This window comes from Mastigoproctus giganteus, chromosome 14, assembly GCF_048544385.1.
Source record: "Mastigoproctus giganteus isolate SK-2022 chromosome 14, ASM4854438v1, whole genome shotgun sequence".
Lineage (NCBI taxonomy): Eukaryota > Metazoa > Arthropoda > Arachnida > Uropygi > Thelyphonidae > Mastigoproctus > Mastigoproctus giganteus.
The window spans coordinates 57,070,333-57,083,713 of NC_143588.1; the positions used below are offsets into that span (position 1 = coordinate 57,070,333).

General features: G+C 36.3%; 1 protein-coding gene across 2 annotated transcripts in view; it reads right to left on the minus strand.

The window, feature by feature from the left end:
* The window catches only part of row (zinc finger domain-containing protein relative of woc), a 287,029-nt gene that overhangs the window by 133,586 nt on the left and 140,062 nt on the right, over window positions 1-13,381 (minus strand). For both annotated transcript variants that reach the window (XM_090389220.1, XM_090389221.1), the window contains exon 10: window positions 3,727-3,833. In XM_090389220.1, coding sequence (XP_090245346.1) covers window positions 3,727-3,833 — 107 coding nt within the window. The remainder of the gene's footprint in view (window positions 1-3,726; window positions 3,834-13,381) is intronic.

The following is a 13,381-nucleotide window of genomic DNA, read 5'->3' on the forward strand; positions in this document are numbered from 1 at the left end:
CTGTATACTCATAAAACATTAGAAATAAGCATTTCTTTACTAAGTAAAGTGAATTTATGTTAAAAAAAATGGTAAAAGTTTTTCGGCTATAACATGCTTTGCTTATAATGCAGGTATTAAAGTTGCCACCTGACACCCACATTATATTGAGGTTGCACAGTATCTTATGACCTGGAGATCTATTGGGTAGGTAATAAAAGATACATGCCAAATATGTGAAATAAATAGAATGGATAGTATGAAGCATTATGAGGTTACAGTAAAAAAGGCACTCGGTTTTTCATTTCTTTGAAAATGTATATATATATATATAAATATATATATAAATATATAAATAAAATATAGCCATTATAGTGGTACAAGAATTTTTAGAATTTGTGGGTTCAGGATGGAGAAAAGTTAGTTTCAGTACAGTGAGACACCAGTGCACAACAGTGGGGAGTTGAGGTAGGCAAAGGCCTAGGTGGGCTTTTTTAGGAAATTGGAAAAACAAAATTACAGCTAGCACGTTGGATGGTTGTGAAAATATGGTTAATACGTAGAACGTATGGAACCTGCACTCTGATGTGTGCTAAGCAGCCATGACGGGGGGGGGGGGGAGTATAACAACAATATAAAATACACTTTTAGAGCACAAATGATTTTGAATAAATAAATAAATGGCTTTTCATATTAAGTAAAAATTAATGTAATAGTATTATGTAATGGTATGAGGTTAAATTAATTACAACTAATAGCATAGAAAAGACAGACAGAAGGAATATATAAATAAATAAACGTACATATTATCTTATCAACATGATCAAAGTTTACAGAAGTACAAAGTATTTCGATTAGCCAGACAATTTAGTGCGAGTTTGGCAAAAATTTTTGCAAAATTATTTAAAATTTGGTAACATTTAAAATAGTAAAATTTAAAATATAAAATGTTACAAATTTAAAATAGAAAAATGTATAAATATATAATAATAATGTATAAATATATATACATGGGGTGCATGCTGTTTACTCTGATTGTGGATAATATTATTATTATTCATTTAATGTTATCATGTTTATGAAATCAGACATACTAATACATAAAAAATGCCATTTATTGTAACCAGTGTTTCAGTTTTGTTATTGTTTTTTTTGCCTTATTGCAGTTTATGTATACGTTGTGGAGGTGATTATATAATAATTCCAATTTGTTCTTGAACTCTGACGTATTGCATGCCTAGTTACTGCTGTTGCTTTGTACAGCTTGTATGGTTGTCAGTGTCTTTACTCTGCAAAAGAAACTACTGTATCTGTACTTCTTCAAATCTGACTGTTTAAAATATTAAAATCAAGAATTAGAAAATTGCTGATGCTAATATTTTCTTGATTTGTTTTCAATGGTTTGTGTGGATTTTCAGAACACTGACAGTTTCATTTTTATTGACGACTTTCTCAAAGAAACTATGGACAGTTAAATTAAGGTATTTTATATTGCTTCATTTTAATGTTTTCTTTCTGTCCACTTTCACCATTTTATTTACACATTTCTGTTCTGCATCCATAAACAGCACTGAATAGCTGTATTCTCGTTTCACTGGTTACTGTTAACAATTTAACTGTGTACTAAAGTGATCACAATAAGCACTGTTAAAAGTTTCAGACTTAATTTATTTTGAGAAGATGGAAGAAACAGTGAAAGATAGAATTTTCATATTTTATTTTATTTGTTTATTTATTTCGTATGATGTGAGCAATACACGAAGGAACCAGTTTTTTCCTGCTTCCTTCGTGTATCGTGGTCATGAAATCCAACCGTAACTGGAGGTGCAGCACCATCGTGATATCCAAGCCCGAGGCAGGATTTGAACCCGCGACCTTTGGGTTGCCAGGCAGGCACTTAACCCACCTGGCTAGCCCGGTCGGCATTTTCATATTTATGTTCGCAGAGGTCCAGGTGCAATGAAAATAAATAAACTAAGTTGTTGTTGTTGTTGTTATTTGGTTTTTAGGAGCATTAGCAACTAAGGCCATATTGTTCTGGAGATATGCGGTGGTCATTCCCTGACCTTTCTGCATCCTCCGTATTTGGTGGTCACGGGCTCGAACCCCAGTCTAATCAAGAAGCATGTGCTGCGCACTGCCCACCTGGCTACGGAGGTGCCTAAATAAACTAAGAAGTCCCAAAGAACTTGTTAGAATGCACTGGATGTAACTGCGACCAGTCACAGTAATACTAATCCAGTAACTGGTGTCCACTGTTCTCCAACAAGTAAAAAATTCTGTCCACATAAGATTTACCTTGTACAGGAGCTTTGTGGCAATGATGTGGCCCATAGGACACACCTCTGTGAATGGCTTCTGCAAGATGACTATTGTTCAATATTGTTTAGTGGCAAGACTTTGTTTTATCTTAATGGTCATGTCAAAAAACATAACTTGAGGTATTGAGTAAATAAACAACCATTGTGGACTCAAGCAATACTTATTAAACATGATTCATGAGGAGTTTGGGCAATTTTAAGAGACTTCTTCAGCTGTACTGCAATGGGTGAAACATATCTAAGTAGGCTGCAGAAATTTCTCGTGCCTTTTCTTGACAACACTGTATTTTCAAAATGTATGGCTATATTCTTCAAACAAGACAGCACCACCATGCTTAACACTTAGTGTCCAATGCTTCTTCCCTGACAATTTTCTTAATAAACTGATTGAAAGACAAGGGCCAAATGAATGGCCAGCATAATTACCAGATTTTTTCCTCTGAGGACATCACAAAATCTGATTCTGTGTATCAATATCATCTAATGATTTTATGCTGTAGTTTTGCAATCATAAGAATGATTACAAAACTATAGCATAAAGTCATATCTGAATGTGTAAAGATCAACAAAAAAACACATTATTGCAGTTTCAAGCATTGTACATCCTTAAAATAAATTTAAGTGTTTATAAGTAAATGTGAAATTTTTGAAAATCAGCTGAAAATTCAGTTGTGTGTTTGTATGTATTTGCACACTAAAATCATAGCTGGTTGTGAAATAATAAAATTTGACTGCAATTAACTCAAATATACCTTTTAAGTCAGATCTCTAGCAAATGAAACAGAATATTTAAGGACTTTCACTCCAGTCTAATTTGTGCAATCAGAAATAAACAGGATAAAATTTATAAATCATAATCTTAATTCACTGTATGTTATGTCTATGGTGGATGTAATCATAATTTTTCTTTCTTAGTCATTGAACTTAGCTATTGCAATTATATGATGCATTAACAACAAATTATGGCATGAATAAACTCTGGTGTTTAGTGGATCCTAAGTGTGATATGTTCTTCAGTAATACCCATCTTGTTCACTAGAGTAATGTGCCCCAATTTTTTTATTCTGCTGAAATGCTGACTAAAGAGGTCTGTATGGCAAATGCAATGCTATACAGGACTAAAGAGGTCTGTTTAGAAGAAAATGAATGACACTTTGAACACATTAAGCACCAAAAAAAAATTTAAATAAAAAGTACTGGAGAATCTAGCATTAAACAGCACTTATGTGTACTTTATTATATGCAACCCTGTAATAATAATAATAATAACCAATGTGTTTGCTATTCTATATACACTGGTCATAAGAACAATTTATTCTAAGTATCACAATTTACTTATTACTGTTAATAGTATTATATTTAAAAAGATTTTAGCAAAGAAACACTTATCATGTATCCAACATTTTGTAATTTAAATGCCACTCACCTTATACTGATAATTCTTCTTTTCATCTTTATTGATCAATTTCTCATCAGGTGCCATCCTAGCATAATAATATTCATCTAAAATCACCATAGTTGCCTCTCCTTCATCTAAATATAAAATAATGGTAATCAGGGTATGCTACTTCAAAATCTATATTAACTAAGCAGGTGAGCTGAAAAATCGCTCTTTTTTTTTTTTTTTTTTTAATGAAACCTGTAAACTTAGTAGTGTGTGTGTGTGTAAGGTGAAAAACACAGAAGGTCCCTGTTGATAATAGCCTTGAATTTCTGCAGATTATATAGTTTTCAGTAAATACATGAAGAAAGGTTGCTCCATAGAACAGAAGTTTAACGAATAAATGAGGAAGAAGAAAAGTTGGTTCTGTGAGTTTGAAGTTGGATTGTTGCAGTATGTTGGGACTAGTTTAGAAGACAATAGGGAGATTACAGAAGCTAATTTAAAAGAGTAGTGCCCATGGAAGTATCTATAGAAAAAGCATGCAACATAAACAGAATGTCTGTGAGCCAGGGACTGGAAAGACCTCATAAGAGATTGGACATTAATTAACCTGACTACCTTCCTTTGAATGGAGTCTAAAAACTTCAAAGAGGTTTGGGTGACCCCTTCAAACCTTCAAAGAATAAATATAACATGGCAGGGTCGATTTGTACAAAGTCAGTAGTTGTTTAGAAGACAGGCAACACCAAGAGTAAAAGAGAAAATCCAGTTTCTTAAATGCAGAGGGAGCAATATTTGTGATACGCTTATGCCAAGAGATCAGAAGTCAGGATAATCCCTAATAGAGATATGTGATCTTGCTTGGAATTTGCATGTCCTCGAAGGTAAGCAAGGAGGCAGTAAACCCTTCTTTGTGAGATACAAGACAGGACTGAGCTTCAGAAGGATTGAAATTAAGTTATCTTGGCTCCCATTGGAGAATTACCTGGAGATCAGCATTTAAGGAATTGGTGGCAGATATTCAAGAAGGTGAGATTGTTTGTGCAGGGAAAGGTTTGTCAACTAGAAAGTGGAAGGCAATGTGCCATTATCAGCAAAACTATAGATAGGATTACCAATCAATGAAAAAAGGACATTAATATACAAGATGAAAAGAGTGGGAGTGAGAACTGACCCTTGGGGAACACTAGCTAGCATTAGTGAAGAAATTAGGAGACAGACAGGCATCTATTATCACTTTTAGTGAGCGGTCAGAGAGAAAACTGGATACACAATTACAAAAAACAGTCGTAATTGTGTTTTTACGCCTGTTTTTACACAAAAAATTCTTGTTTAGAAGACTTTTATGCAAAATTTGATCCAAAGCTTTAAAAGTATCAAGATTAATTGCTTGAGTTTCACCAACTATTCCACTGAATCCATACACAAACAGGTAACATAAGCCAATATATTACCAGTAGATTGATGCTGATGGAATCCATACTGGTGATCACTGATCACATGGAAGGTTGAGATAGTTTAGGAGATGGTGTTTAATGGATTTCTCCATTATTTGAAAAGAGTACAGGTAAGTGCAATGGGACAATAATTGGATGGGAGAGATTTGTTATCCTTTTTAGAAACTGGCTGGGTGTGAGCAGATTTCCAACACCAGTGGAATAGAAATGTGCAAAAAGGTAGCAAAAAACAGGAGTAGGTTCAAGTGTACAGGTTTTGAGAACAAATGAAGAAATATCATCAGGGCCTGCAGCTTTCTTGGCATCAAAGTTGTTCAAAATTCTTCTGACATCCTTTTGACATATGAGCAAGGAGGCATTGGAGTGTACTGGGAATGATAGGAGGTGGTTTACAAAAGATCATCAATACACGAGTCCAGAATGCCCAACTACCATTTGAACAAGAAGCAAGTTTTCTACTCTTAGCCTATTCAAAATCTAGTCTGGATTGATTAAAAACTGCCTTTAATTGTTACAAGCTTTAGTGTAGGCAGAAAACAAATATGAACATGTGTACACCAGCCAAATGCAACATGCTACAATCTTATCTTGAACAGCCTTAGCACATTTATTGGAAAACCATGATTTAGATAAAGGACAAGATTTTAGGATGGAGTGTAGAATAAAGGATTTCATCCCTACAAGTATAATTTCACTGACACAATCTGAGCAAACATTGACATCAGAAGATTTAAATAGTAATCTAACCAAGGAAAAGAAGAATAAAAATCTCAGAGATCATCCCATTTTGTATTCTTGCAATGCCAAACAACACGAGGTGGAGAAAAGATACGAGAGAAAGGCTCCACTGGAGAAGAGACCATTGCCAAGTTGTGATCTGAGTGTTTAAAGGACTCCTCACCTGAACCATATACTCCGAAAGGTTGTTCATGAGAAAGAGATTAGGATTGTTTGGGGTGTGGTTAGGGCTGTCTGGTATTCTGGTAGGTAAATGAACAATCTGTGTGTGGGGGGGGGTCATTAATAATTGCAGAAGTGTCAGGATCTTAACCAGCTGAGTCCATGTGACTAGAAACTGAAGAAAGCTAGAGATGTGAATGCTAAAATCACCATAAAAAATTACCCCACTGTTAGGAAAGTTGGACTGGAGAAAATCTAGTTTCAAAGAAAGGAAGTCAGAGTTCCAAGTGAGTAGCAGAGTTCAGAGAATGATAGAGGCAACGGAGGAATTTCGCAGAATAGGGTAGAGAGATTTTAGGCCAGAGAAGATTAACATCCAGCTAGAGCAGCTCGTGGGGATCTGTCAATGATATACAAGAATTTTGCCAGCAGAGATCCAGAGGTGATTTTTGCATTATATAAAGCAATGGTAGGCCATGTGGAATACTACATAAAAATTTGGAAACCTTTCTTTATGAAGGACATGGTCTGTTGGGAAGAGTGAAGAAAGAGCAACAAGATTAGTTGGGGGCACAAAATGATAGTCTTAATGGAGTACTGTAAATTTAAATCTCTGGAAACTATTCAACTGCATGGTGGCTTAATTAAAGTGTATAAGGCTTTAAAAGGTTTAAGTAAACTAATTATGCTGATGGCATATTTACTCCATGTGACTAGAAACTGAAGAAAGCTAGAGTTGTGAATGCTAAAATCACCATAGAAAATTACCCCACTGTTAAGAAAGTTGGACTGGAGAAAATCTAGTTTCAAAGAAAGGAAGTCAGAGAGTTCCTTAGGTGATGCACATAATGGAACATAACTTTAAATTTAAAAAGGATGATTGCAGAATGGATACACAGGAATTTTCATTCATACAAAAAGTAACTGATTGTTGGAATAAACCTAAATCTAGTGATACGGAAGTTGGTAGTTTGAATAAATTTAAAGAAGATTGACACATTATTGGATGGATTGGACAAATGAAGTGGGTCAATTTTTTTTTTCCTTTCTTTTTGCAGGTTCAACACAAGCTTTGCTTTCTCAGATCCTGTTGCTAATACTAATAAATAATGAAAATAATGCATAGCATGCAGCTGACAGAAAACCAACATCCCTCAATAAAGATAATAAATATAAATGTCCAATTACAAAGAAAAGTCATAGCTTTGATCTAAAATAACTAAAAAGGGTAGAGGACCAAATATCATAGCAAAAGAATGGTGTTCGTTTGCTATGATATTTGGTATGAGGATTATTCCACAAGATGTACCATGTTTGACAAAATCCTTCCAACATAAACAGAACAGAGAAAGCTAATCCCTGCCATACTAGATCGTGTCACTTCCCACTACCAAAAAAGAAATGAACATCGCTTTCTTACTTCCATGAGAGTGCTCGTCAATGAAGCAAATGGACATTACAATATTTGCAACGTTGAATGCAAACTAATGCCAAGCTATAGAGAGAAAATGTTGCCAGTCCTACACTTGCCATCTCCAACTGAGCAGCCCATCCACAAGTGAATTCTCACTCCCAAAGACAATACAGTGAAACTTCCCTTTAACAGACAGCCATGGGGAACGAAAATTTGTCCGTTAGAGAGAAGTGTCCGCTAACAAGAAGTCTGAGGGAGACAAAAAAAAAAAAGAAAGAAAGAAAAATCGTTAAACATTTAATGTAAAATTAAATTAAAATTTATACAGATTTTGAAGAATATTTTTGTAAATAATATACAATTACATACACAAGAGATAAAGAAAAATCGTTAAACGATTAATGTAAAATTAAATTAAATTATATACAGATTTTGCACAATATTTTTGTAAATAATATACATACAATTGTGCTATGCATATTATGACTTTATCTTAAGAAAAATACATACAGTAATCACCTATTTTCTTCTGCAACTTCTTCCGGCTGATAATTTTGTTTGCAACATTTGTTTGAAGTGAAGAAACCATCGAAAGTCCTTCAGTATCTTCTTCAGCGGCAAAAAACATTTTTAAACAATTGATTTGTACAAGCACTTCTTCTATTTTCATCGGTGGTTCGTCGTTAATATGTTCTTCGACAGAATGACCTCCTTCCATTTCTTCATCCTCATGAGGAACTTCTTGAAAAATATCGATGAAAATGTTGATATCTAGACCACCATCTTCTGTAGTGAGGTTTGAGTCTATATCTTTGTAGCCAGGGTCACTTGTAGCGGAAGTATCGTGCATTATCAATAGATGTTGAAGTTTTTGTTCTTCTTGGTGCTCCACATTGCTGTTCACAACTTCAATTTTTGCGTTTGAGAAGCCAGACTTTACAAAACAGTTCACAACAGTTTGTTTTCTAATTGCGTTTACTGAAGAGGAAATCCATTGAATCGCATCTAGGATGCTGAGATTCTTTGCAAGGTCATTCGCACATGTTACATCGTTCATGTTTGCAATGAGATGTCTTAAAACACATTTTCTGTAGTGAAGTTTAAAATTTTTTATTATCCCTTGATCCAAGGGCTGACACTCTGCAGATGTGTTTGGTGGCAGAAAAACGATTTGAATGATACAATTCAATGTGCAGGTGAGATGCAGCATTATCCATGAAAAGAATAATTTTTCTGTTTTGACGAATCATGTTTTGGTTAAAGTGACTTATCCATTCACTCATGATATCTCGTGTCATCCACGCTTTTTTATTAGACTTCCAGTCAACATTCAAAAGATTCAACTTTATGCCCTTGAAACAATGAGGATTTTGTGGTTTTCCTATAACAAGAGGTTGTTCAAAGTCTCCCAGCATATTTGTACACAATAGTACAGTCAAGCGTTCCTTAGAAATTTTTCCGCCCTGGCACTTTTCGTTTTTTAGACTCATTGTTTTTTCAGGAAGAGGTTTAAAAAACAACCCTGTTTCATCACAGTTGTATATATCCTTAGCTTCAAAATCACGACATAAATCTTCCAATTTGACGGTCTACTCTGTTACAACCCCAGTATCAACAGATCCACCTTCACCACTTACGGTTTTCCAAGAAATTTTAGGTAGACTTTTGAACTTGTCTAGCCATCCCACAAAAGCTTTGAACTCATTTACTCCCATAGATTTTGCAACCTCCAAAGCCTTTTCCCTAATAATAGGCCCATTAATGGGAATTTTTTTAGCACGTGCGCGACAAAACCACTCACAAGTAACATTGTCAATTTGAAGTTTTCGGGAATGATTTTTGAACCCGATTATTTACGTGTTGCCAAAATTGTTTCAGCAGTTCATTTTTTTTCTTTAGGATGTCGCTTACCTGCGTCTTCCCGATTTTGCATTTTGCAGTGAGATTGCGAACACTATTTTTTTGCCGATCATACGCATTAATGAATTCGACTTTATCAGAAGACATTGTGCACTTCACACAACACTGAACAAAACTGAAAACTGAAACTCAAAACACGAAAGGCCGACAAAATTCCCCCCGCCCTGAACACACCGAATTCATCAGAAGTTTTACACGTGCCTTAAAATTCTTGAAAAAGGGTTTAGAACCGCGACGTAAAACTTGATAAAATTCAGAGAATCGGAAATAGAAAATAAACACACGATTGAGGCAATACATGGAAGAAACGTTCCTAGAAAAAGGGCCGTGAGCTCATCCGCTGTCCGTTATGGGGAGATCAAATTAAATGCTAATCTAAACGAAACAGTGCAGATTGCCTGTCCGCGTCGGCTACAGAGAATATCCGCTAGACAGAAGCTGAAAACACTACAATGGATAAAAGGATGGTTAAGTGGGAGAAGACAGAGGGTGGTAATCAATGGTTGCTGCTCTTCTTGGACTAATGTTATTAGTGGAGTCCCACAGGGTTCGGTGTTAGGTCCACTGTTGTTTTGTATATTTATCAATGATATTGATGAAGGTATATCAGGCTTAATGTCGAAGTTTGCAGATGATACAAAGGTTGGCAGGGTTGTTAATGACAGTAATGGCAGTGTGTATACTGCAACAGGATCTAGATAATTTGGGCAGATGGGCTAAGAAGTGGCAACTGAAGTTTAACCTTGACAAATGCAAAGTACTGCATATGGGTAGAAGTAACCCCAGAGAAACGTACCAACTGTGTGGTACTACACTTAAGGTGGTAGAAAAAATGAAAAAGACCTGGGAGTAATTGTGCAGTCAGATATGAAGTTTTCTGAGCAATGCAGACAGGCTGCCAGGGCAGGTCATGGGGTTTTGTCAATGATATATAGGAATTTTGCTAGCAGGGAGAAGGAGGTGATTGTCCCTCTGTATAAGGCAATGGTCAGGCCATGCCTTGATTACTGCGTACAAGTCTGGAGGCCTCATTTTAGGAAGGATGTAGATTTACTTGAGCGTGTACAGAGAAGGGCAACAAGATTGGTGAGGGAAATGAAGGGATCCTCTTACCAAGAGAGTAGTAGCAGTAGTGGCATGTGATGCAAGAAAGCAAGTGTATGTGCTTATGCAGCATCAGCCAAAAAAAAAAAAAAAAAAAAAAAAATCACACCATTCCCTCCAAATGCCTGTCCAGTTCCTCCTTAAATTTACTCAACCTATCAACTTCCACAACGACAGATGGAAGTTTGTTCCAGCAATTAACCACCCACTGGCTAAAGGCAAATTTCCGTACATCTATTCTACATCTGTCCTTTCTTAATTTGAACTTATGCCCCCTTAGGTTCGTAATCTGAACAAGTGGGAGGATCCCATCAGAATTCAGCGTGCTGAACCCATTCAAGGCCTTATACACCTCAATCAGATCACCGCGCAGGTGTCTAGTCTCCAGCCACTGCAATTTGCAGAACTTAAGCCTCTCTTGATAAGAGGATCCCTTCATTCCCCTCACCAATCTTGTTGCCCTCCTCCTCTGTACACGCTCAAGTAAATCTACATCCTTCCTAAAATGAGGCCTCCAGACCTGTACGCAGTACTCAAGGCGTGGCCTGACCATTGCCTTATACAGAGGGATAATCACCTCCTTTTCCCTGCTAGCAAAATTCCTATATATCATTGACAAAACCCCATGACCTGCCCTGGCAGCCTGTCTGCATTGTTCAGAAAACTTCATATCTGCCTGCACAATTACTCCCAGGTCTTTTTCATTTTCTACCACCTTAAGTGTAGTACCACACAGTTGGTACGTTTCTCTGGGGTTACTTCTACCCATATGCAGTACTTTGCATTTGTCAAGGTTAAACTTCAGTTGCCACTTCTTAGCCCATCTGCCCAAATTATCCAGATCCTGTTGCAGTAGCACACTGCCATTACTGTCATTAACAACCCTGCCAAGCTTTGCATCATCTGCAAACCTCGACATTAAGCCTGATATACCTTCATCAATATCATTGATAAATATACAAAACAACAGTGGACCTAACACCGAACCCTGTGGGACCCCACTAATAACGTTAGTCCAAGAAGAGCAGCACCCATTGATTACCACCCTCTGTCTTCTCCCACTTAACCATCCTTTTATCCATTGTAGCAACTTACCCTTAATACCATTCTGCTCCAATTTGTACAATAGTCTTCCATGCGCAACAGTGTCAAAAGCTTTCCTGAAATCCAAGTATATGATATCAAAATTATTTTTTGCATCCAGTTCCTTTGTAACCACATCATAATATCTATCAAATTTGTCAGACAAGACTTTCCCTTAACAAACCCATGCTGTGTCTGAATTATTGCTGCAGTCTTGTCTAGATGATCCTGCAATGCATCTTTAACCAGTGACTCCATTATTTTACCAGGAACAGAAGTTAAACTAACTGGTCTGTAATTACTCGTGTCACCCTTCGATCCCCCTTTATGAATTGGGGATACATTTGCACATCTCCAGTCCGTGGGAACCTCCCCTGAGTCCAAGGACACTCTCATAATTATGGCTAAGGGTTTGCTTAGTTGCTTTGCCGCCTCCTTTAATATAACTGGATAGATCCCATCCACCCCAGGTGCTTTTCTTATGTTTAACTTCAACAATTTCTCCTCCACTTTGCTTTCAGCTATTACAAAATCATTAAGTACCTGCTACAATTTGATAACCTTCTGTCATTTCCAAACCTTAATAATTCCTCACATGTGAATGTAAATGCAAAATACTCATTCAGTTTGTTTGCTATTTGAGCAGGATCATCAACAGTCGAACCATCGATGTCAAGTGGACCAATCAGATTCATCCCCTTCCTTTTAGAGTTTATATAAGTAAAGAAATCCTTGCTGTTTTTCTTAGCATCTTTTGCCAAGGATTTCTCGTAATCAGCCTTTGCCTGCCGAACCTCCTTTGTGACCTGATTACAGATTAACTTATCTGCCATAGGCTTCTGAGTCGCTTGATAATTTATATGCATCCCATGCATTTTTCTTCTCTGTTACGAGTCTCATTAGTTCATTTGACAACCATTTAGGCCTAAACCTTGAACAATATTTCTTAATAGGTATGAACCTTTTAGTAGCTTCCACGATTAATTCCTTGAATGCTTCCCACTTAGAATTTACTGTTGGTAACATCGTCAGTTGATATCACTGTTTAAGAGGCTTAAATTCTGCAAACTGCAGTGGCTGGAGACTAGGCACCTGCGCGGTGATCTGATTGAGGTGTATAAGGCCTTGAATGGGTTCAGCAGCTGAATTCTGATGGGATCCTTCCACTTGTTTACGAACCTAAGGGAGCATAAATTCAAATTAAGAAAAGACAGATGTAGAATAGATGTGCAGAAATTTGCCTTTAGCCAGCGGGTGGTTAATTGCTGGAACAAACTTCCATCTGTCGTTGTGGAAGTTGATAGGTTGAATAAATTTAAGGAGGAACTGGACAGGCATTTGGAGGGAATGGGTTTTTTTTTTTTTTTTTTTTTGGCTGATGCTGCATAAGCTCATACTTGCTTTCTTGCATCACATGCCACTACTACTACTACACATTAAAACCAATAGAGGAGAGTTGGGGAATTTGAAAATGTCCGTTGTAGAGAGGTGTCAGTTAGGAGAAGTTTCACTGTGAAACTTCAGATAGTGGCACACCACTGCTAAAATTTCCAGAACAAGAGGAGCACTGCACAGAAAAAATAATCTACAGAAACCTTGCCCAGACAATGACCATAATGTTCCTACACACTTTTGGAAGAGTTCCACTGATTCACTGTATGTTTATATTTTCCTAATATAACTTAATTTACCAATTTTCATTTGTTAAAGATTTTATTTAACAAACTATATAACTTTGTATAAACTATATTTTATTAAGCAAACTATATTTTATTTAGCAAACTATATAACTTTGTATAAACTATATACAAACTATATA